At 33.2% G+C, this 26,519-nt stretch overlaps 1 protein-coding gene across 3 annotated transcripts in view; it reads left to right on the forward strand.

Annotated features, from left to right (window-relative positions):
* The window catches only part of LOC133184813 (protein Wnt-7b-like), a 44,154-nt gene that overhangs the window by 13,320 nt on the left and 4,315 nt on the right, over positions 1-26,519 (forward strand). Inside the window, exons 1-4 of one of the 3 annotated variants that reach the window (XM_061319891.1) lie at positions 8,575-8,945; positions 10,796-10,861; positions 11,536-11,765; positions 18,678-18,949. In XM_061319891.1, coding sequence (XP_061175875.1) covers positions 8,872-8,945; positions 10,796-10,861; positions 11,536-11,765; positions 18,678-18,949 — 642 coding nt within the window. In that variant the 5' untranslated portion in view covers positions 8,575-8,871. Of the gene's footprint in view, positions 1-8,574; positions 8,946-10,795; positions 10,862-11,535; positions 11,766-18,677; positions 18,950-26,519 lie in introns of those variants that run through there. The other 2 variants (XM_061319892.1, XM_061319893.1) reach the window with 2 other exon arrangements.

Raw genomic sequence — 26,519 nt, forward strand, 5'->3', positions numbered from 1 at the left:
GTATGTACTACTGACTTACTTTTCTCATTAACACCAATTTCATGCCCATAACAATTTATAATTCTGTGACATCTGCACTACATAATCTCTGAATTTACACAGAAGTCAATGCAGTTTTATCTTTAAGTTAATTGATTGAAGGATTTGTGTAACTTTAAGTCAATTTTTACTACACCAGAACGCACTCTGATATCCAACCACAAAGTTATGTCTCTTAAAGTAAAAATCTGTGAATGTCTCTTTAAGTAAAAATCTGTGAAAACTGAAAGCTTCTCGTCTTTAACAAAACAGATACCGAGCCATTGTTGTTGTCGCTTTTTGCAAAAGTGAGGGGACATTAAATTTCATTCGTCTGTCATTCTGTCAATTTGTCACAAAATCTTTAACCTTGGCCATAACTTTTGAATGAGAAAAGATACTAGTTGAGCTCTCATATTTCAAATGCACAATACCTGTGAAAGTGCATTTCCAAATGAAATCCGATTTTCGACCTCAGAACCTTGACCTTGAAGTATGACCTTCTTTTTAAAAAGTTAACCATTTGCGATAAATTTTGAATGAGAGAAGATAGGATGTCCATATATGACATGTGCATTACCCAAGACAAAAAATTTTCAAATATACTATGATTTTGACCCCATGTCCTTGACGTTTGACCTTCTTTAAAAAAATTCAACATTGGTAATAGCTTTTGAACGGGAGAAGATTTGAAATGTGACAAGACCTCTCCAGGTAAAACTATGATTTTTGACCCCATGACCTTGACCTTAACGTTTAACCTATTTTTCAAAAATTTTAACATTGGTGATAACTTTTGAATGCGAGAAGATATGACATTTATATTTAACATGTGGCTTACCCGTAACAAGATCTTTCCACGTGTACTATGATTTCTGATCCTGTGACCTTGACGGTTGACCTACTTTTCAATAATTTTGATATTGTGATAACTTTTGAATGAGAGACAATAGGGTATTTGACACGTGGTTAACCTGTTACACGACCTTTCCAAATGTACTATGGTTTTTGAACGCGTGACCTTACCTTTAAAGCTTAACCTACAATAGATTTTTTATGCCCCTGTATCGAAGATTCGTGGGTATATAGTTTTTGCCCTGTCCTGTCTGTCTGTTTGTCCACAAAAACTTTAACCTTACCCATAACTTTTGATTGGTTGGAGCTATGAATTTCATATTTCACATTGTGTATTCCTTGTGACAAGACTCTTCTTTGTGTACCATCATATTTGACCTTGACCTTGGAGTTTGACCCACTTTCGCAAAATTTTATGAGACTTTAACCTTGGACATAATTTGTAAACAGTTGGTGCTTGGGTTTTCAAACTTCACATATGTATTTCTTGTGACAAGACCTTTCTTTAGATACCAACAAGTTTGACTCTTTGACCTTGACATAGGAGTTTGACCTAATTTTGAAAAAAAAAAAAACTTTAACCTTTGCCATAACTTTTGAACTGTTGGAACAAAGGCTTTCATACTTCACGTGTACTTCTTGTGACAAAACCTTCCTTAAGATACCAGTAACTTTGACCTTTTGACCTAGGAGTTTGACCTACTTTTGAGAAACTTTAACCTTAGCGATCTTTTAAACAGTTGGTGCTAGACTTTCATATTTAATATGTCTATTCCTTGTGACAAAACCTTTCTTTGGATACCAACCACTTTGACACTTTGACCTAGACCTAGGAGTTTGACCTACTTTTTGAAAAACTGTAACCTTGGCCATAACTTTTGAATGGGTGGTGCTAGGGCTTTAATACTTCACATTTTAATCCTTGTGACAAGACCTTTCTTCGGATATCAACAACTTTGACCGTTTGACCTTGACTTGGAGTTTGTCCTACTTTTGAAAACTTTAACCTTGGCCATAACTTTTAAACATTTTTATGCTAGGGTTTTCATTCTTCACATGTGCATTCCTTGTGACAAGGCTTTCCCTTGGATACAAACAATTTTGGCATTGACCTTGACCTTCGAGTTTGACCTACTTTTAAAAAACTTTAATCTTGGCCATTACATGTGAACGTTTGGCTCTAGGGCTTTCACATTTCACGAACATGTGTATCACTTGTGACAAGACCTTCCCCTGGGGCCCCATTTGACCTTGACCTTGACGGTTTACTTACTTTTAAAAAACTTTACCCTTTGCCATAACTATTGAACAGTTGATGCTAGGGCTATATTCCTCGAGACAAGACCTTTCTTTGGGTACCAACATTTTTGATCTCTTGACCTGGAGTTTCACATGCATTTGAGAAACTTAACCTTCGCCATAAGCTGCCATACGGGGGCATCAGTGTTTCAGAAACATATCTTGTTTTTAATTTTATTTTATAAACATTACTTTTGAAAGAGAGAATATAATGACTTTCACATTTTACATGTACATGTACATTACCCGTGACAACATCTTTCAAAAGGAATTATCATTTTTAACTTCATGACTTTGACCTTGACCTAGAAGTTTGACCTTCTTATAAAAAATCAACTTTGGCCATAACTTTTGATTCAGAAGAAAAAGGGCTTTTAATTTTTTTATATACACAGTCATGTGCATTACCCGTGACAAGATATTTCGCTTGTATTATAATTTTAAGGCAAGCTAGGACACATTGGCAAGACAGTTACAATTATATTCTAAAATTTTTTTGCATCCTAACCAATAAGACACCGAAAACGGGGAACCGCAAATTTTATTTGAATTTGCTTGTTTTAGAAGATTTTCACCGCTAGCTCGGACATCCTGCTGACAACCAACGAATTATACAGCAAACGTCACCGAATAACTGTGACATGAATTCCAACTATCAATGAATTTTTAATTCAGGAGTTCAATCAAATTAATTATAGCGCCAATCATACTATCTTAACTTGATGCCATTTCCTGAAAGGTTTGGCCATATCTCAGTATACACCTATGGCTTACCCCATCACTTTTCGTCTTCTCCTAGAATTTAGATATCTTCCGGAATTGGAATTTAATCACGCCCACTCCATCAGAAACACTCAAAGAAGACTCAAGCTTTGATATTTGGGTTAGAAATATTGCAGTTTTTTTTAGCTGACCTGAGCTGAAAGAACAATTGAATTATTCTGATCATATTTTGCCCGATGTCTGTCTGTAAACTTTTAAATGTTCTGACTTCTTCTCGAGAACCAGGGGATAAATTTCAACCAAGCTTGCCACAAAGCATCCTGGTAAAGAGGATTCAATTTTGTTCAAATTAAGAGCCATGTACTGTTTCAAAGGGAAATAATTAGAACTTGATAAAAATTTAGTTGCAAATTTGAAAATCATCTCAAGACCCACTGGGTCATAAAATATGAAACTTACAAAAAGGCTTTCTGACATAGTGTTGATTCTAATTTCCTCAAATGGCATAGGGTTAGATCACAATACAAGATCAAAATTCTACATGAGAATTTATAGAAAAAGAAGAACAGCAAGACCATTGCTTGTCATATAAATATGCAATCATCCTCAGGTACAATGTAGTGCAGATTTAAGTTTGTTTAAGTCATAGCCCAGGGGCAGGTTGAAGCACAATCATCCTCACAATGTCAAGGTTTTGAGATTTCGGAACTCCACACAAACCCTCGACATAAGTCGCTATTCAAAAGTTGGGTTTGTGGTTACACATGACGTAATGGGTAATTATAAATAACCAATGAGAATATATTTTTCAAATCCGTCGTTTTCAAATGGCCCAACTCCAGAGCATATCTTTTGTGATTTTTAGAAGGACGATCTTCCAAAAATTTATCCCCGATGTTTCGTTTAATGTAACTAGTCACAAATTCTACAATATCGGCACTTTCCATTTTAAAGATGAGGCATATTTGTTTACAAAACTTACCAACAATAAAAGCTGTTTTCTGATTGGTTCCAGTCCAAGATCAGGGACAAATGAAATAATGGCTTTCTAGCCCAACTTTTAAATAGCGACTTATGTCAAGGGTTTGTGTGGAGTTCCGAAATCACAAAACCTTGACATTGTGAGGATAAGCCACAATAGGAGGTCAAAGTTTAACAATTATATGCTAAGCATGCAGTGTTTTCAAATCTTCTGGTGAAGGTCCATGATAAGTCGTATTCATGTGCAATCAGGTAGTGCAGATTCAAGTGGGTTCAAATCATAAAGCCCGGAAGAAGGTTGGGGTTACATTGGGGATCAGACTTTTTATGTGAATATATTATCGAAAATAATATAAATCTTTCCAAGAGTAGGAGGGCCACACTAAATCATAATTTTATACCCTTCAAAAATATTTTTATATGTTTTAGTCACATTCATACTGAAGCATCCAAATGCTATGTAGATTCAAACTTGGTTAAATCGAAATCTCTTGTGGCTAAGTTGGAACCACACTATACAGTCAAAATTTTTCAAGGAAAAAGAGGATAAAAATCTTTTTGTCAAAAGCAGCAGGGCCAAGTTGATTCTTGTAAGCATCGTTTCCCATGGGCTTCTTGTTTTAATAATTTGCAGAGACGCTGTTCTCCAGGCACCAGTGACCTTAATGAACATACATACCATGTACCCGTACTTTTAGAAGCTTGGTGATTTTTCCAAGAAATGTATTGGCAATTATTACATCACACTTACGCAATGTATATCGCCAAGAAGCAGGATGTAAACAATTGATACCTATAGAATACGACTTAAGGGAAAAACAAATTCTATGACACATCAGAGTGTAATTTGTGAATGGGAGAGAGTGGCAATCTTAATTAGTCTTAAGTGAAATCTGATTTCTCCATAGAGGGAACGACATTGCAATCAGATATTGTTCTAGGCTAAAATGGTTTTTGAAACATTGTTAAATGTTCTGATGAAAAATTTATTATCGTGTTAACAATAATTGTTATGGGCGATATAATGTCTGAAAGTAATAGTGATAAAAACTACACCAGCAATTGTCTGAGTTTTCTTGCGAGTGACGTCATATGTTTTAAAGTAGACGTTACCTTGAAATGTACTCTTGTACCGGATATCAGCAGATGTAGTTCGATCTACTTAATTTTTCTATCATTGACCTATATTAAGAATAAAATCATGTTGGCACAGTCACAAATCACATGATCTAATAGTGCCACGAATAATGGATTTTGATCTGAGAAGTCAAAAATTATCTAACGAATTTTTCCTGTATACTAACTTATTAAGGGGACTATGTTACTTTTATCTGGTATATATATATATATATATCTTTGCTGATTTTTACCAAGCTGGGCTCTGTAAGGTCGCCATCATAGAAAATTATTCGATTCTGTCAATACCATTTTGAAATGATGAAAATTGATAAATATGGAATACACTACGTAAATCTTCATTTGAATGCCCAATTCGTCAAATGTGTTGCTTTTTAAAAATCATTTACATAAGCACTGAAAACAGGCTGAATTTATATGATTTTCCCTCATCACTCCTTGTATACGTAATTTTATTATAATGTCAACTTCACAAAGTTGTTTTTTTTTTCAAATTGAGATACAAAATTGTAACAGAATACATTATGGAGTATAGTAAAGCATGTGTACTAGAAATATCAAATTTTTCGTTTTAATCCTTGTTACTTGTATTAAATGAATATACATTGGAGAAAAGTAAGTGTTCAAGTTCTATTTAGGATAAAGTGTCGTTTATTTGAAAAGAAAAGTGCCTCAATAATTCATAGAAAAAGGGAAACAGTGTATCTGAAAAATCTTGAAACCTCATTTAAATCTTAATGTCATATCGAGAAAAAAAAAATTAAATTGACCTACCCACAGCTTCCTTTGTAGGCGTCAAATTAAAATTCAACGCAAACACATTTCCTCGTGGGTATCAGTTATAATATAATGTACACCTTCCATTCATGCCTCTATCTCCCATCCATCAATAGTAATTTTGACATGCTTGATTTATTACTCGATCAACCAAAACCAAACTTGTTTATTTCACTCCATATTTTAGATATTTTGTCAATGGGATTTTATCAAACACGAACAAATTTATGAGATTCAATCTTGTACCCGAATTCGAAATGTTCTTTGAGGATATAATTTATAAAGAATTTCGCAAGCCAACTTTCTAGCTAAGAGTCTACGAGTCAATCAAAGTGCGCCTTCTTCTTTTATCGTTAACCAGTGAAAAATAAAATGCGTTTTAAATTGATTTTTATCAATTCACTAAAAATTGAAATTCGTACATTTGGTTATGAACCTTAAGAGGGACATATTACAAACACACCATGAAAGAAGCATGCTGTTTCTGTGGGGTTTTTCTTTGATGTTTCTCAGGGAGAGAAGTTTCTTGAAGAAAGGGATTTTTGTCCCCATTCATGCGACGGTAAAAATAGGAGAAAAAATATAGCCGAGACAAGATAGACTTTGTTTTGATATTTTAAAAGTCATGTCAAATCAAGCTATTCCTTTTACAGACTCGGTTATTTAAATTGAACATTAAACAGAGATGTTTATCATTTCTCTCAAGTTTTATGGATTAATTTTCAAAATTCTAAATTTATAGAGGGGTTAATAAAGTGACAGATTGGAATGCTTTGATTCGTATTTTGCCGCAATATGAGGTTAATATTCATAATTCAGTGTTTGCTTTGCATTCAATCGACTCATTAGATTGGCATTCAATCTGATCTGATTTAATCGTGAACATTTGCTGAATTTGTTCTCACCTCTTTCTTTCTATTAGCAAACAGCACGGATCCTTTGGAATTCACTTATCTTCTAAAGACAAAACAGAAAAAATGTACAAGGGAAACACTTTTTCCCCCTACTCCGCTCCCGGCCAGCGGAAATGCAAGGCATGTCTGTATAGTGCAGTCGCTTTGAAACAACAGGTTCTTATCAAACAAACAGATTAATAAAATCTCCAATCTACCTTTAATAGGAAAACAAACATCATTATTTGTCCACGAATGACATCTACCACTAGATAACGCTCATTGTGGGCTTTTCAATGCAGAGTTTCATCTTGAAATGTGTGAAAGATACCTGGATACACGCAAATTTATGAAGGACTAGCGGTGTCTTTGACGAAATCCCCCTCGGACCGTGATGATGGTTTTAAAATACTCCTAGTACTAGTAAGGTAAATCAAACAGAGTAAAGCATAAACAAATAGCTTATCCTGCCAGGGTCTCAAAAACGCCTCTTAATATGGTAGATTATGTAGGTTTAGCTTCACAGAAAGTCTCCAATTTGTTTTCATCCGTTAGTTTAAGCATATCTTCTAGGCAAGGGTGAATATGACACGAAGGTAATTGTTGGTAGTTAAAGATTAATGACTCAAAATATTCCCAAAAGTTGTTAAGTTTTGAAATAACAAAAACATGGTTTGTAGCATTAGAAAGATACAAATTTTCTTTTTAATATGTACATTGATATCTTAGTTCCAAAAGAACATGGTACCTCTTATAAATTGGAAGCTGCGTTGTACAGTAAGCAACTCTTTCTACTGAATTTGAAAGATTCCAATGACAATGAGTACCTGGATAGTTGGATAGTAAACACAACCAATACTTAATTAAAATGTTATTCATGCGTAGTTCGTAAATTCTTACAAACAATTATTGTACCGCAACCCTTCACATCATAAGCTTTAATACTTTTGCAACTCCTTCAATACCATGCCTGTTTTTTACGCATCTATGACAGCGTCAAGTCATCCAAGGTAAAGACTACACTCTTAGCAAATCATTTCCGTGGAATAATATTTATTTTTACCAGACGATGACAATTAATTACCGCAAATATGTAGTCTTCCGCGCTGAGGTCATATAATCGCTATATATATAAGATGGTCTCGGACAACATATGGAAGAAATTGCAAAGATCTGTGACGTAAAAGGCGGGAGCGGATCATATGACTTTATATTCCTGTTCCATCTAGGATATAGAGATATGTCTGTGAAGTCCATACCCTGATTTAAGAAGAAATAATTAGGTTCATCAAGGTGGCGAACAGTTAGATTTTTGATCGAATGTCAGCTTTAAATTGATTTGGACGAGGTTAGGCGATTATTGTGACATTTCGATAACAATACACCTATATCAACAAAAACAAGCCAAAATTCAATTATCTCAATAGAGTTTTCCAAGCGTGTTCAGTACGATAATCAAATCAAACCTCGTCGTGTCCTCAAGCACAAACTATTCATTTGACATGAGATTATCCTTTTTATGCATAAAAGGCATGCGAAAAAAGGAGACAAATTCCTCACACATTTTTTTCCTCCTTTAACTTTATGTATTTTTAAAATTAATGGACAAGTCTCCATAATTTTCCATGTTTAAGAAATGTTCTTTAAAATTCTTCGATCTTTTTCATTAATATTGCGCCTTTTTTCGCCTTTTCGTCTCGCTCGAATGCACTTCTAGCAAGGTGGCAATTCTTTGATCTGCGTTTGTGCAGTAAAAGATGAACCCTTCGTATCTTGATACTGTTCAAGGAGGCGTGGCTTTTAGTGTAACAGACCGATTCTCCCAATAGTGTCTCATGTGATCTGGAGTTCTTTTTACCTGTCAACAAACTAGAGACCAATCGTATACCGGAACGGGCTCATTCTTATATTACAAATTACTGATGAAACATTTCGACTCCTATTTTTGTTTTCTTTTCCTTATCATCACTCAAATTCTCAATGCCTGCAAAAGGATTTTAAAAAATATACCTCCAAGAAATGGTGTAGTATTTTCTGCATAAAAGAAATCACAATATTGGTAAATCGCTGGTGGGAAACAATTGTGGTACTTTCTTAACCAAAATAATGTCTTGGATTAATTTTAAAAAAATTAACTTTGTGATTGTGAATGGAACTTATGTCTAACAAACCACGATGATTGCACATAATGGGAATTAGCAGTTCTACTAAGTTTTCAGTGGGAATTCTTTACCTGACCTTCTGTGTATACGGCGAATTTTTGTGAGTAATTCGACCTCATAATGATAATTCCTATCTGTCAGTATTTTTTTATAAGTCCAACCATTGTGTAGCCATTGTCAGTATTTAAGAGAAGAGATAACTGAATTGTATAGATGATTATTCGCTGATTGACTAAAATCATTGATAAAAGTCTATGAATGAATTTTTTTGGCACTTTGCTGGGACAATTGGATTGAAATTCTTTGCATATTGCAGCTTGAAATATTCGTGCGTATAGATAGCCGACAATTACCCGGATTACATGTTTTAAAAAAATTATCTGTATAGTAAAACCATTACTGTATTTTGACAAGGGTATAGAAGATAATTTTGACCCTGAAAATAATGTGTAATCTTTCAAATTGTCACTTACAGGTAATTTATCATTTTTGAAGTGAAAAATCGCGGTGCTTGTGTAATTAAGCAAGTGTTAGACAAGTCAAAAAACTCTTGAACTTCTACAGAAAACATACACCAATAGTCTTTATATCTTGAAATGTCTACAATTTTTGTTTATGAAATCGTTTCTGACAAGATTTCAATGAAATACGTTGTTCCATAACGTTGCATATGAAACAGATAGGGTGAAATATAAGGCGCTCTTCTACGAGTGCACAGGCAATTCAATAGGCATAAAACATAATTCTGAAAGGTTCTTCTGTTCAGGCTTTAGACAGTTAATTTTTCATTACGCCCTTTTACTAAGCTCTTCTAAGTCCCTGATAATCCATCTGAGTACACCAAATGCATAAAAAATATTCTACCATTTGTTTCTCTCTTTCTCTGTCCATTTAGAGATAAAATAAATTAAATAATATTTGTCACTTCGTAATTCTATAGGCAATTAATCACAAATCAATCGGCATGCATAATACATGTAATTCAGTCGATTTTCTTCTCTCTCTTTCCTAGTCAAGATATTTATGTCCTATTTATGGCACGTAGTCTTCCACTAGATATTTTGGTGTGACAAAGACATTTAAGATGTTTTCAATCAAGGGTGAATTAAGTCCCCATCGCAAAAATAAAATATATGGAAAAGAAATAAATATAATTTAATAAAAATCAATAATATTATTTGATTTTGAAACTATTCTTTCTAACCTGTTCGCTAAGTGTGCAGATGTTGCCGAGAATTTTATAATTCTGTGTCCATTGTTAAATATTTTTTACTAGAGTCAATTTTTTTTCTTACCATAATAAGCTTTTATTCTGATTTTAAACTATTCGAAATATTCTTTGTTTTAAGTGAAAAGTGTTCTTCTTTAAAATGAAAAAGGTCATTTTTTTTTTATTTTTAGCCAGAAACTTTATTTTTCTATTAAATGAAGAGACTCTTACTGCTGAAAACATTCACAAACACTTCCTACCTCGGACTTCCATATCTATACGATATATGTATTAAGAGAATTCAGTAATGAGTTAAAATGCTCAAGTAATCTTAATTGATCTTCTCCTTAACTTTATGGAAGAAAGCTAATTAATACGTAATTAAACTGCTTCTATATATACCATTGCTTTTTAACTTCTTTTTCATAGTAAAGAATTGTAATGGTGTGAAATTCAAATTTGTGTAATACATGTGCCAAATAAATAAATAAAATAAAATAAAAATAAAATTTAATAATCAATAATCATAAAGTAAAATTACAATAATGACATTTACCTGCATATTTAAATGTTGTAACTATACTTTCTTCATTACTGATCATTCTTTATAACTTCCCGACACCTATATGTCATTTCCCCCTTTTCTGTCCTGCATGTACGACCAAGAAAATAAATATCTGTTCGTAAATGGTTTATTTCGGCGGTGAATATACTAATAGATTGTTTTCTTCTCCTATAAGGTGTTGGCACATAGACAGACAAATGTTCGCAGGCTGTCATTGGATATCGATGTTCTACCTCTTATGGTAAATCTCTATTCTCAGTTTATTTCCTCGCTGATTTAGGAACTCTTGGACATAGTGCTGATATCTAGTTGTTCTCACTGGTAAAATAGACTTTGACACAGACACGGATAAAAAGTTATGGAAGTGTTTTTATTATCATTGCTTGTAGTTTGGCCATATAATATACAGATATATTGAATATTGATTTGTAGCACTTTTTAAATAGGAAACAATAACGGTTAAACCTTTTTTTTTTAAATGAAAGCAAAACCTTAAAGATTTTGCAATACCAAAAGATCTTATTTGTGACTTATAATAACAACTCCACAAGTTGAGTTTAGAAAAAGCGTAATGACAGGTTAACACAGTTGCAAGATCTATAGAAGTATTGTTTCGTTTATATATCTATCAAGTATATCACTTGCAAAATGGGATATTGAATTTCAAAAGGTTTGGGACTGACAGGGAAGGATAAAAAACACACAATATAAAATATGTTTTCCAATCTGCATAATATAATAGAATCATCCAAATGTTCAAACTTGTGATGAAATGGGGGGGTTAGAAATAGGGCACTACCTCTTTCTAAATCCACCTATGATTATATCAATAAATAAAATACTCTACTTTTCATTACCATAGGTATCTGAGATTGTGAAGAATCTTTTCTTATTTATTTTTCTTATTTTTTATAGGGCATTGTCATCAGTGGTTGCCCTCCGAGCCAATTTCATTTGTAACAGAATCCCCGGTTTAACTCCTCGACAACGATCCATTTGCCGGAAAAGGCCGAACGCAATAGTTACGATCGGAGAAGGAGTACAAATGGGAATTAACGAGTGTCAATATCAGTTCCGGAATAATCGCTGGAACTGCTCAAGTAGCGGAGCAGAAAACACCATGTTTGGTCACACACATAAAGTTGGTAAGTACTATGGCTTTTTCCTGGTATCTAAGATTATTTGTTATACATGTATGTAGGGTCTGTCTAGTATTTTGTACATGTATATGTACATGTATATTATTGAGGAGGAGGCATAAATAATCACAGATTGTAATAGACTTGAGATACAGAAAATATGAACTTTACAAAATCAACAGTGATTGCATCTCCAACTTCTCCACTTTAAAACCAAAATATCTAATACAATGTCTTAATTCGCACTTAAAAAAAAGTGTGCCCATTTCATCAATTTCAAGTTCATCTAAGTAAAAAAATATCACTCTGTTCATTGAGCCTATTGATGAAAATGGTTATTAGCATGGCTATTTTCATTTGTTAGACAGTTTGGTATGGACATAGATCTGCATTCAGTCAGCTGACATTAGTGACCTGACAACTCGTTTAATGGCAGACGGAACAATAAACCATAATGATTGTCAGTCTCGGGTCACTTCTGTCCGTTCTTATTAGAAACTTACGATCTAAGTTTCGTAGGTGTGAACTTATTGCCAATACTATGTAACAGAAACGTATGATTTCATATAGGTGTGAACTTATTGCCAACACCATATAACAAAGACATATGATCACATGTAGGGGTGAACTTATTGCCAACACCATATAACAAAGACATATGATGACATGTAGGGGCGAACTTATTGCCAACACCATACAACAAAGACATATGATCACATGTAGGGGTGAACTTATTGCCAACACCATATAACAAAGACATATGATCAATGTAGGTGTGAACTTATTGCCAATATCATATAACAAAGACATATGATCAATGTAGGTGTGAACTTATTACCAATACCATACAGCAGAATCATATGATAACATGTAGGGGTGAACGTATTACCAATATCATGTAACAAAGACGTATGACCACATGAAGGGGTACACTTATTGCCGGCACTAACAAACACATGTGTTCTGAGTTTCGAAGGGTCGAAACTTTCAAAAGTCGAAGATGCGCTTTCTATCGTAAGCTCTTAACAACTCATAAGTTCAATGTATGTTGATAAATGAAACACATTGATAAGAAAATCGTGAGAATAACCTTTCTAAATTTTATGGAGAAAATATTTAACTATAGACCCCAAATTCTATCATTGTTCTCCCTCGGCAAAAAAAAGCCCAACCATTTGAAATACTATTAACATCAGATACTCTCGGGAATAAAAGAGCGAATACGTGGATTAATTTACATAATTATGCATATGGTCAGTCATAATTATCTATTTACGTCTATATTCAAATGGTTTCGAACCTATATCCAAATAATTGAATCAGATAATCGACAGATTTTTTAACTCATTTTTTAGCCTAAATTCGTAAAAAAAGATTTATTTAACCTGAACCATTTTTTCATCCTTCAGTCCCTAAATCGATTCTATAAATTAATGCATCTATTCGTTCTTTTTGATTTCTGAATACATCTGATGTTAATAGTACTCAGTATCTCAAATGCTTCGGCTTTTTGTGGAGGGAGAAAAAAAAAGACAGAATATTGGGTATAAAATAAAATGATTTTTATTAAAATTTTTAAAAAGTTATTCTCACGGTTTCCTTATCAATGTCTTTCAATTCACAGAAGAATATAGACGCTGGACCATATCAAAAATAACTCCGAATACCAACAGCAGACCAAAGCACAGATTATGTGTATACATATAGTAATAACATTCAAACCTATTAAAAGAATTCGTGAAAAAATATTATCGTAAATCGGAAGAATACCCTATAATCCGTGTCATCGTCTATTTGTATTTCAGATTCAAGAGAGAAATGATAATATTGACTTTTCTAAACACCTGTTTGAATGACAAAACTGCGACATTCGCAATGACGGGCGGAGAATCTAAGAACAGACGATTAACATGTTTCATTTTCCCTTCTTTTTAGCCCACTTTAGAATACCTTTACCGGGGATTAGTAATAGATATATTGACACTGTATGCTTCGCTCTTTAATGAAAAATAAATTCGTTTACTTGTTTAAATATAAACATTGACAAGGAATCGCGGGCACGTTTTAATCGTCTGAATTCTTCTTCACACGTCTAGGGAAAACTCGATTACCACGACACCTTCGCTCTATTCGGCAAAATGGTGGGAATAGTTCACGAACAATTTAGCAAGGTAATGACAAAAATGGTTCTGAATCGAGCAATTTTGAAAACTAATATACCATGATAAACACATTTTTCAATATTTATTTTCCAACACGAATTACAAAAATTTTATGGTCTGAAAAACGGCCTTCGAAAAAGGAAATTTTAAGAGATATATTTGATGCGAGTCGACGCCTAAATTGGCTTAAAAAATTTCCAACTGATTAAGTTTGGTGATGAAATCTGTTTGGACATAAACATACAAGAAACGTTTAGATTTATTTCCCACTGCAATTAACGATGAAAAGTTAAAGAGCAGAACAGGTGACTTAGACAAAGTTAAACCTTTTATACAAAAAAATGCATGTACGAAATAAAATATATCAGAGAAATGAAAATGATCTTATCGTATTTCTTTAAATTATTTTCACCCATTTTATTACGTTACTGGAATATTTATCAAAATGATAGTCTTTAAAACCCCAGTATATATCACTTAACGTACCCAAATTGGAAAATAACAAGTTCCTGAATATGGATGGCCAAAAAAAAATATGTTTCAATATAAAATTTTAAAATTAGTTAGATACATCAGAATACATATTAGTAATTATTACTTAATACATGTACATACAATATTAAAAGGTATACCATTATGAGAGTGATCGAGCATAATTTTGTTTGTTTTTTTGTATGTTGTTTAACGTCCCTGTCGAGAATTTTTCACTCATATGGAGACGCCACCACTTGCCGGTGGAGAGCTGCAAATTTTGACCTATACTCGGCACTTACGGCCATTGAGCAGTGAGGGATCTTTTTTGTGCCAACACCTAGTGCGACACGGGATCTCGGTTTATACGGTCTCATCCGAAGGACCGGTCTCCACGTCCCACAGTGGGATTCGAACCCGCGACGTAAGGATCAACTCCTTACCTCGCGACTCAGAGAAGACGCTCTAACCACTGCGCCACGCGGGCGACATCGAGCATAATAAATAAATGGCAAATACATACACCGTGTTATATCGGAGAATTATTATTATGAAACGCTTAAGAATAACAAATAATTTATTTATGAAATATATATTATACGTATCATTAATGGAATGCAAAGTTATATATATATTTTTTTCATCAGTGGTTACTACATACACCGTACCAAACAGTAACTCTCGGGAAAACTACTATCTTGTACTTTGGAAACGTGCATTGCTAATCCTGAATGAAAGGAAAACTGCTTTGGTAAAAAAGCATTGCCATTCAATATTGAGTGGGGTGAAATAATTCTCGTGTCACCTGAATCCTCACCTCTGCAAATTGCAAAATAATGGCATGGAATGCGACCTCAAGTCTTAGAGCCTGGGGTTTGTCCCTCCCCAAACAGGGGACACAAAATCTATCTCGTGCACTTCATTGAATATCAATACCCTCATGCCCAATTACAAACAGGAGCAGCTGTGAGGACCGACATCCGTACAATGGAGGTGTCCCCGCCCCCAGCGTCGGTCTACGTACCGAACAGCGACTTTTTGCACGAAATTAGATCAACAGTCGACTGAGTGTTTCGGATCATATTATTTTCCCCATCAGAATCCTCGCGTGTGGACTTTATTACTAAACTGGACATACAGGCAGACCCGTGCATTGTGTCGTGTCTTTTGTGATTTGACAGACGCCACGAGGCGGTTGCTATCACTAATATGCCTCTTGTGCCCGACCGTAAAATTGTTCGAAAGGGTCAAGGAATTCTTATTAGTAATATTTCTGTATGAATTTCTCGTCTAGTTATGGATCTTTTGCAATTACTTTTGTCTACGCTTTACTTATTTCGGGTCTATTTCCGCAATTACACTGAAGGAAGGGTTAACGTTAGTCTGTCTGTTGCTTTAAGTACAACAGTTTTAGGTTAACTATCAATCTTTTAAAAAATAGTATCGATAATCCTTTAGGTCATACACGACACGTCAAAATGTCAAATAAAGATGAGTACTTTGTATCTGTATACCAGCAGTTAGCAAAGTCAAGGACGCTTTGCTCCAGACAAGGATAGTGCACCATAAAGGCGCGCAATTAGACAACATATATTTAGCAGATAAGCAAAGTGATATCTCTTTTGTGGATGTGACAGTTCAGACAAGTGCCATATATTAATTATGCAAGCCCAATTAAGCAAGATTATCAATATTATCAGAGTATTGAAAGAAATGTACAAATCCCTGCACTTTACAACAATAAGCGATTGGTGATATAAAGTGTCATAAATTACCTTAAGAAAAGACCCATCTTATATCCTAAAGAGGTTACATGTAAACAGTCATTTGTCTATTCTTGTCACGTGATTTGAGCAAAGTTGTCATCTTTATCAGAACTCGCTGAATGTCGAACCCGATAAAAATCGCACAAAAAATTAATAACGCTTCATCAATATTTAGGTTATTTAACCTTTAATGATACAAATCAGGCAATGAGGCTCTTTTTCCTTGATATAAGGAGTACCTATCGCATGTCCTTGTGACGTGGTGTTCATTAATTAAAATTCTGCAGGAGCGAACGCACAACTATGTACTTCATGACTTAAATTTCCGATAACGATTGGTATAATCAAAAAGACAGCAATTTTAAATGTTTAACTATCATGTTTATTACGTAATATGCATCGATCGGACGTTATTAATAGCCTGGATTTCTTTCTCCCTTCTCATTAAGACGATGGTGGTCTATAACAATATATCCTTAATCATTAAAGAACAAAGAAAACTATGTTCGTAGGAGATTAATAACAATGCAAACAGATAGTGCAGAAATAAGGGTCCAATTAAATGCAAAGTCTGCATGACGTAGAAAATGGATTTTCACGACAACATGAATTGCAATTCCAGAACCTTTAGAATACATTAGGAGAAGATCACATCTTCGAATATCACGATTTTAAGTTCTACATTCTCTCTCTCTCTCTCTCTCTCTCTCTCTCTCTTTGTATTTTGTGATATAAAATATTAGATAAACCATTGTTTTAAGGTAAAATCCTTAAAAAAGATTTAACAGGATGATACTGTGTCACTCAGTTAATTGAATGGCCAGTTACAGGTCTGGAAAAGGTGACTGAATGACAGAAGAGCTCTGCCAATTAGTCATCTTTCAGTAAGCTTTTCGGTTAACTGAATGGTGTAGCTTTCGATTAACTGAATGGTATAGCTTTCGGTCAACTCAATGGTAATGTTTCATCCTGTAAATATGTATAATAATATTTTGTTCACTATAAAGCAAAAAATCCAGAAAGTTTAACCAAATTTTAAAAAAGAATGAACGTATTATAAGATAAGAGCTATTTGAACATTTTCAAAGAATAGGATACTGAAATATAAATGATAAATGATGAATTAGACGTGAAATAATTTATTGCACATCTTTTCTGTCGTTATTGATTGATGATTAAATTCCAATTAATTCGCCATATTTATTTATGTACTTTAACGAAAACTGTAAACTAGATCAAAATCATGTACATGTACCACACTCCTAAGACATTTATGAAAATCATAAATCATATCTAACATTGTATGCTTCACTTTAAATACGTGTCCTTTTCCCCAGCGTACATAGTCAACAAAATAAAACACGACCAGTCTATTGAGTTCATCTTGTTACAACATCATATTACAAGCCAGAATATTAGATTTCATATTCATATTTATATTCAGTATGTGATAAGATTTATATGTTACACTGCGATTAATATGTTGTATCGACGTTGTCATATTATTACCAACATGAAGTTTGTTCAACTCGGAGACTTTTGTCTTTTTTTTACTTTTGTCCGATCATAAATTTCTTTTCTCTTGGGACCGTGTCGCTATCAATTTTTTCAAGCTGTCGTGTCTGGCCGAGAGAGTAAAACGTTTGTATGATCTTTAAGCGATCTGACAAGAACTTAAACTACACTTTTAATATATGTTTGACATTACTTTAAGATCAAAACATTAAATAAAAGTAATTCCTTAAAAATAAAATTCATAAGGTCTAATCAAGTGCATCCTAGATCTGGGAGAATTCGTCTTATCGTCTTTTTTTTTTTTTGAATACATTTTGACCCCCCTTTTTTATTTAGTTCACATCTTCGTTTATTGTGGTAAGTGCGTTCTGTGTAAATCCGATTTTTTTTAAAACTTGGCACGGCTTGGAATTTAAGAAGAAGAAGAAGAAAAATGATGATAATTCAGTGATAAACTCCTATTTATAAACATGTACTAAAACTTAAAACTATTTCTAAGGAAACTAGTTTTCAAAAAGAATATTCCCAGTGACGAAAAGACTTTAAGCAATATATTATAATATATTTCTTTACATCCATAGCACAATGAATATGTTGTGTATAGGAATTGCAATGTATACTATCGTAATTTATATCTGAAAAAATATCTTCGTTTAAACCACATGACTTCAAACTTTCTCTTTCTTCTGGAACAGGTCCGTAGGAACCGTAAGAGGGATGGGAGAGACGTGTCCCCAATAATTTTGCCAATATATACTTTACTATAGAAAACGAAGCTGATTCAGAGTTGTGCCCCCTTAATAAGTTTGCCAGTATAAACTATAGAAAAATTTAAACTAATTTATAATTGTGACCCCTCAAAAAAGTCTGATTTTTTTTTTTTTTTTGGCTCGTCGAGAATTTCTGTTAGGTTATGCCCCCTCCACCTAACTGAAATTGCTTTCTACGGCGGCCTGTAAGGGGCGAACTTCATTTTAAAATCTTACGTACTCTTTTTTTTTCAGGGAGTAAAGAGGCGGCTTTTACGTATGCAATAACGTCCGCAGGAGTGACTTATTCCATAACACAAGCCTGTAGTTTGGGAAAATTAAAACGGTGCAGCTGTGACCAAAGTAAAAAGAAAAGCCGAGTGATAAATGCTGGTTGGAAATGGGGAGGATGCAGTGCGGATATCAAACATGGACTTAAATTTTCTCGTAAATTTCTGGACGCGCGGGAAATCGAGCAAAACGCAAGATCTCTTATGAATAAACATAATAACAGAGCCGGAAGAAAGGTAAGTAAATTTCAACAAAATTTTCACGAGCATTCTGGATATAAAAATCGTGTTTAAAAAAGGTGCACAGATAATGAAGAAGAATAGCACAGTAATCACCAATTAAAAGCGTATACACGTATATATTTAGTTTAGATGAATGCGTAAAGACATGGCTGTATTGGTTTCTTATACATAAGCTTTGGTTTAGCTGTACTTAAACTGGAGTTAAACAATTGTAAAGATTATGTTTAAAACAAATACATTGCGTTTCCTTCCTTTACAAGTGTACATACATTCGTGTCTATAAGTGGCTTTTTCAAAGACAAAAATAAATCATCATTTAGACTAAGGTAATCTAATTTTATCCAAAACAAATACAAAGCCTTTCAACGCCATACAAAAATTTAGATAAAATCAGCTAATTATACACACGCAGGTTACAAATCGTTACAACAAAAATGAAAACGCTAAATGCATCGTTATATTTTCAAAGAACAATTGAAAGAAGACATGTCGATTATTTCCAGAATCGATCTATTGTCCAGGTTTACGTTCAATAACAGAAAAGAAAGACGTGCCCTGGTCTCTAACGCTTTTGTCTTTAAATGGGCTTATTATGGTACAACTTAAATTACACTGCAAGATCAATTTACAATCTGGTTATTGCATAATTTAAATAAGATCAAGTCCTGTAAAATGAAAGAAGAAGATGTTATCAAACGATGTTAAAAGTTGTAAATTAGTTACACGATGTTATGCTTTAAACACGCAAACGCCCTCACTGAAACATTGTAAAACGTGGTTCCGTCTTACCATTTCGAAGGGAAATTTGCTTTACGACAATCACGTACGACCACTTTTTGACATGTCAAAAGAACACTATCGTATCTATCGCAACGTTTGTTGATACAACTATCGTAAAATGTCGTAAATTAATTTACTGTGTAATAACAGAACTAGTAAATTTACAAAAATTTTCCACCTGAAATGTAATTAGATTTTCCTGATTTATACTTAAAACACCGATTCAGGCTTTAAGGCGCCGTTGTATTACATTATTCGAATCGTGTGAAGGGTCCTTCAAGTTAAAAGTAAAGCCATTTCTAATCCACTAGAGGACGCTATAATACGTTTTATCGACCAATATTCATGTAAGAATCTTTTCAGTTTTTATTGAACTCTTCTTCAACAAGTCTATCATTGATGTTCGATTCTTTAATACGAATCTTATTCCAGGCCACATATACACTCTTTCTCTTGCGAATATTAGGTGCATTTTAATTCTGAAAGCCAATAATCCCCCTAACGATATAAAATCATATCAATTAGACTGTGTTCATGCCTTCCCGCTAATGTAGGTATATTAACAAAAATTAATAATATATATTTATCAAATTCACCCTTTGAATACTGTATGTGTATATTTTTTTTTTTGTAGGTAGGTAGCATTGAACCATTTATTTAGTTTATACAGAATTGAACTGTATGTGTATACTTATTACAACTAAATGTTTTTAATTATGAATGGTAATCCATTGGTTGATGTCACTCAGAGAAAATGTCAAAATATGTATGAATGTAAAAACGTCATCCGAATATGGTCGAAAAACCACAACTACCCACATGTCAAACAGTTTATTTCTGTTTCACAAGCATTCCATATTTTCCTAACGTAGGCCATATTTCACCATCTATGGCCCGTTAGCAAAAATCATTCATTCATTTATTTACGCCTATACATGTATTACCCAAACAGAAAACACTGTGGGAATTATCTATTTACTCGCAATACCCTGTGTTTAGTTTTAATGGGTTAAAGGAAAAAGATCCTATAACATATTAACCGTTTGTGTGAAGATTCTTCCGCAGATTGACGAAAATGTAGATTGTTCTGTCTGGAACGGAATCGGGACAAAACTCGTAAGATCATTTCCTCATTCAGAACCAACAAACGTGATAATTAGAGATAAATAATTGGCGTGTTGTCTGCATGAAAGGAATTACCCTTTAGAGACAGAATAATTCACTCATCATTATAGATCTGTTACAATCTAATCAGATTTCCAATTCAATCCGACCGATTGGTTTTAAATTCTCCGGTTTCTCAGTTCTTGGTAGGTGTTAGGAGAAGCAAGGTGGAAGGTCGCTTCGGAAATTGGGTGGGAGAAAATGACTTTCAGCAGCAATGAATGGAAAGGGGGAAATAAAAGATTATCGTTTCGTGTCTTCCTAAATGGGAACATGCACAGCTTACATTCTGACAAGAGAATGATAATTTTTTCTGCCATAAGAGATTAACCCGAATAGACAGACTCTTTTATAATGGAGTGATGTCTAATTATGCTATCAATCATTGAAATCTTTGTGTTATGATTGACCACGTGCGCACGTCCGAATTTTCGCACAAACGTATTATAATTGATCATAATCGTATCAATCAAAGTATTTTTATACGCTCGACAATACACCTGCTTGGGCCACAATGTGGTATCAGTTTTCGAAATATACCTTGAAAATGATTTTTCACGGACGCTGAAAAAGTTATTGAGATCATATGCCACTTTACACAATAATTATATATCTATTCCTACTAATGTAAGCAGAATTTCTACATAAACTTGGGTATGTCGACGAGTGCATGTATACAGGAACATACACAATGGAGTGATAATCCTTAACAAAAATATTTATCTTTATGAACTCAAAATATATCTAACATTTGTGCGTAGAATAATGATCATGAGATAACTAAAAGATAGTTCATTCACTGACACTTTTATTGAGGCAATTAGAGATAGGTTTTCTTCAGAGTTCCAAAGGAATTGGCACTTTGAAAAGGGAATACCATTAAGTAGTTGTTTTGTCAGTTTGATGGTAAGCAAACCGATCGCGTTACACATGTCGAGTTTTTTGAAATGGATGACAGTTGTAATGAATTATTTGATATGATAACTATTAGGCCTGGAGTAAATGTTTTTTTAAATTACTACAATTATGAAGAAAGCTAGGTAAACGAAATGAAAATCCTTTCATTATATGTTGCTTTGCTTCCTAATTTCGTTTTCAACTACATGCATAGGTTTTGCAAAGGTTACATACGGTATAGTCGAATGTTTTTGAAAAGGTATGTTGTATTGGGAAGGGGTGGGATTGGTGATTATTATGGGCAAGATCCGCAAATTTGAATTTAACTTAAGCCTAAAGGGAATTTTGATACTTTTTTCTTTACGTTTTTTTCATTGTTTCATACTAGTTATGAAAATAAGATGAGTCTAACAATTATGTTAACCTAAAAAAACTTCATGGTGATCTTTTATAGTGTGAAAAACATTATCAAACGAATTGTATCAAACGAATGGAGTATTATCTGAGCTATAAGAATATAGATATCACGGTCATTGCAATGACAATTCATTTCAGTAACTAATCTTTCTAATGCCAGAGCACTTGTGAGACACCTACATACAATCCTGTCCAACTCGGAGACTTGATTTTTACTATGTTCTAAAGAACATATACCTGTAATACTGAACATTAGCTCCATCTCTTTTGATGTCATCACCATGCGTTCCACAGCCCTTAAAATTGTGCAAGTATTTTTACCCAAGGTATTTTAACCTTTATGTTAATTTAAAAAATCTCAACCCTCTTTCGAATTAATTTCGGAATTTTTACCGTGAGTCATGGAACCGATGATTTATTTTAAAATTGAATTTGATTTAAATTGAACAACCAAGGAAAATCAAGGTTGATTCTGTCATGTTTGGTGTTCATCATAATCGCCTTAAAAATATCATTCTGTGGTTACAAATCATCACCCCCAATCATTAACTCCCTGAAATTTCTACATCTCCTCGAGCCCCCCTCTAGGAGATATGTTCAAAAGTCGCCATTGTCCTCCCACGATTGGTGAAACACTCTACCTTCTCAACAAAATTCCATTTCTGTCGAGTCACTTTTCAAATATGTGCCTTATTTCGGAATGCTTTTCAGTTCTTAGTAATGATAAATATTTGATAATATGTCAAAATAGATTTTAGCCTATTGTTACATAATTTCATTGGATAAAGATCATTACTGGAAATGTAAATATGAATTTGCTCTCCAATGTACTCAAGATTTTGATATTCCTTCGTTTGTATCTGTCAATAGATTGTGGGACTGTGTTTATCTTTTTTTTTTTTTTTTTTTTTTTACATTTGAGACAGATTTTCTATCCCAATGATGCATACCTTTAATAAGTTAAGAACAATCATGAAGGAATCGTTCAGAAATGAGTTGCATTTACGAGGATGAACAATTGGGCCTTAAGCAGAAGATTTTGGTCTAAATTTCTGTTTAAAAAGGGCATTTTTTTAAATGTCAGTGGTGTGCATTTTTTGTCAGAAATTTTAGAATCTGTTCAATAAATTAAATTGTCAAATATGTTCATTAATTTTTCATATAAAAATTTATGTTTTGAAGTTGATGTCAGAGGAAGTTGCCTTTGAATCCCTTTGCTAATGAGTGTGTCGTTACCTTTCAAAATATGTCGATAACTTCAGAACTGACGATATATGCATCCTTTAGAACAGTGTTATACAGTTATTTTTGTCAAGACGATGATGCTGAGCTTGTGTAAGACATTGAAACGGAAATCTTCGAAAATCTTTTATTTCTTTTAAGATTTAATCAATACTTTTATCAAAATAACGTTGTGGTGATTAAAATAAAAAAAAAAAAAAACAAGAACTAAAAATTTATAATAAATGCAGTTTTTAAGGACCTCTAAACACTAAGGCAAATGTTTTTTGGACATTGAAATAAATCATATTGTATAAAGGTGTAAATTTTGAGCTTATCTATTTAATTTTCAAAATAGGGTACCTGGCATTTGCCCCCAGGAAAAAGGTTTTCAGACAACAAAGTACATGTACATGTTAATTCAGCGGGGAAAGATACAAGCAAATCAAATCTTCAGTAAATTTGTCTTGAGCTTCTAAAATGTTTAGAATGCTTGAATTGATTACCAAATGAGCAATACACTGTAGATTTTAATTTATTTTATTTTAGGTCTAAGAGAAAATTACTCCAACAGCAGATACTTCTTAGTGTGCAGTGTATATAGGGTTCTTAAACTAGAACGTGATGAGAAAAGTTCAAGCGAATCCTTATTGTAATTCTTAAAATTATAAATCCATGATTCATTGCTTATAAAATCTACATGCAATTCCTAAAAATCCCCTGTGATAGTGGATAAAAGCCCACGAATATCAATTTTAAACATACCGTAATGTCAGGCCTTCGGGACGATGTATCTTATTGAATAGGAATGTTTGGCAGTGATCGATCGCAAATATTTCACAACAATCCATCGTAATATAGCAAAGTTATGTCTGAAATTAGCATACAAAACACAAGAAGTCCGTGCAAGAACAAATATAAGGTGCTCTCTTCCTTACTTACGGATTTATTAGGCGTTACGATGTACACATGCTATGCCTATGTTCCTCTTTGATGGATTAACAAAGATTCTATACCATGCATTTCTTTCTCAATGTCAAAATTAATAGTATATCTAATTAATAATTATATTATTTCTAATACAAAATATTTTCTTTTTCTAAATGTCTAAATCATGGTGAAAATTATTTCACCCGTCATTAAATTAGATATGCATATTTGAATTTCAAAGTTGTTCAATATCTTTTATTTTCTAGACATTTAAAGAACAGGACAAAGCGTATTTTACAATTGAATGAAAGTGTACAAAATCTCTGTAATCTTGATACCTTGTGGTATTTGTGTGATGTTATATGACCCTATCATGCTTAACCTTTGACCTTCGTGTTCACACCTACTTATGCGTAATAATTTCTTTCATTTGTCAAGTGACAGTTGGAAATCGTGAGTGATGATTTTCGTGTGCGACTTAAATACATTTCACTCTATTCTTTTGTTCATCATTTGAAGTCTTTTTTTTCTTTCCTTGGTACTTCTTTTTCTTGCGGATTGTTTCAATACATAGCATTGATACACTAGACAGATAACATTAATCCGCAATCTGACGTCTTCAAAATCCTTCATTTAATGTGTCACTTGTAAACAGAGACTTTTTTTGGGTGAAATTTAACAGTTTAGTTAATTTCATCCCGAGTCACTATTGTTAATATACAGATATATATCTCCTATCCACAGCGTGCTAAGTACGATTTTATTTGGGATAAATATAATATACACGTCAATGAAATGTACAAAACTTAAAACATATTACCGTTTTCCAAAACCTATTAACTATCACTGTAATCATGAGACTGCAAAATTTATAAGTTAGATGTGTTTTGGGAGAGTCATCGAGATATAACTCTAAAACATGATATATCGGTACATATCGGTACCACCCCTGAAGCATGAAATTGCTGTGTTTAATGGTGTCAAAGTGTCATACATAAATGTGTGTGTGTTTTAATACCGCAAGTAATTCTATAATTTCTGTTGTATACAAGCAAATCAAACCATCATTAACTGTGGCTTATTAATATATAATGAAAATAGTAATATACTTGGGAGGAAAATAAAAATTGTTACATACATGTACATTGGTGCAACGAAGGGTACAATTGCATAAACTATGGAAGTTATTTTCTTTTTTAAAGAATACCATGTTTAAATTTTCACTTTAAATAAGTATTCAATCTTTTTTTTTTATGTAGAACTATTGTCTTCCTACAACATTTTGTTATCAGAACTTTATAACTTGTTGATAACAACGAGCTCTATTTTCAAACAAAAAGTTGGGGGAGGACAAAACGTTTTAAGGGTAGATTTCAAGATTATCTAATTTTAGACTCAGGTAATTGACAATTAAGCACGAAATCATATCAAATTTCTAATTTGTGTGTACTTATGATATACTTCATAAAGGATTATTCCAAATATACTATGGTGAATATTTTATCACAGACAAAAATCTACAATTGAACTTCCACATATCAATGAAGTGTTAAATCCTCTGTCTTTGTTTCCTAAAAATACAATGTATTTGAGAAGGCTCAGGTAGGTATAGTCAGTAGGAAAGTTTTATTCCCCCCCCCCTTATTTTATGAAACAGAAAGTGCATTTTATTAATCTACAGGAGAGAGAGAGAGAGAGAGAGAGAGAGAGAGAGAGAGAGAGAGAGAGAGAATTTTTCTCACAAGGTCTAGTGAAGAATTTCGTTTCATTTTTCTCATAAATCGGCGATAATAAAAGCGTGTACTTGATTTAAGTGTGATTTGTCACATATAGGAAATATTTGCAGGTGTATATGATGGATAATGGTGTAACGAATTATTTACGTTTTGTAGCCTTTTTTTTATCACGTTCAGACGTTTGGAATCTCCATTGGCAAATAATGATGGGGGTTTTATTCAGTATTTAAGAGGGACTCTCTATATATGGTAATCGTCTTCCATTAACGCCGGTATATTATGCATAATGTAACAAGAGATAAGATCAAACATAGGGTATAAAATTTTTATATTTTGGTTTTAAAAAAATTATGAAGGATTCACATGAATGTGAATAGCTGCCATCTGTCAGACTGAAATTCTGAAGTTGATGTCTAAAT

The sequence above is a fragment of the Saccostrea echinata genome, unplaced genomic scaffold (genome assembly GCF_033153115.1).
Source record: "Saccostrea echinata isolate AGI-Se365-2 ecotype Australia unplaced genomic scaffold, CSIRO_AGI_Sech_v1 ptg000011l, whole genome shotgun sequence".
Lineage (NCBI taxonomy): Eukaryota > Metazoa > Mollusca > Bivalvia > Ostreida > Ostreidae > Saccostrea > Saccostrea echinata.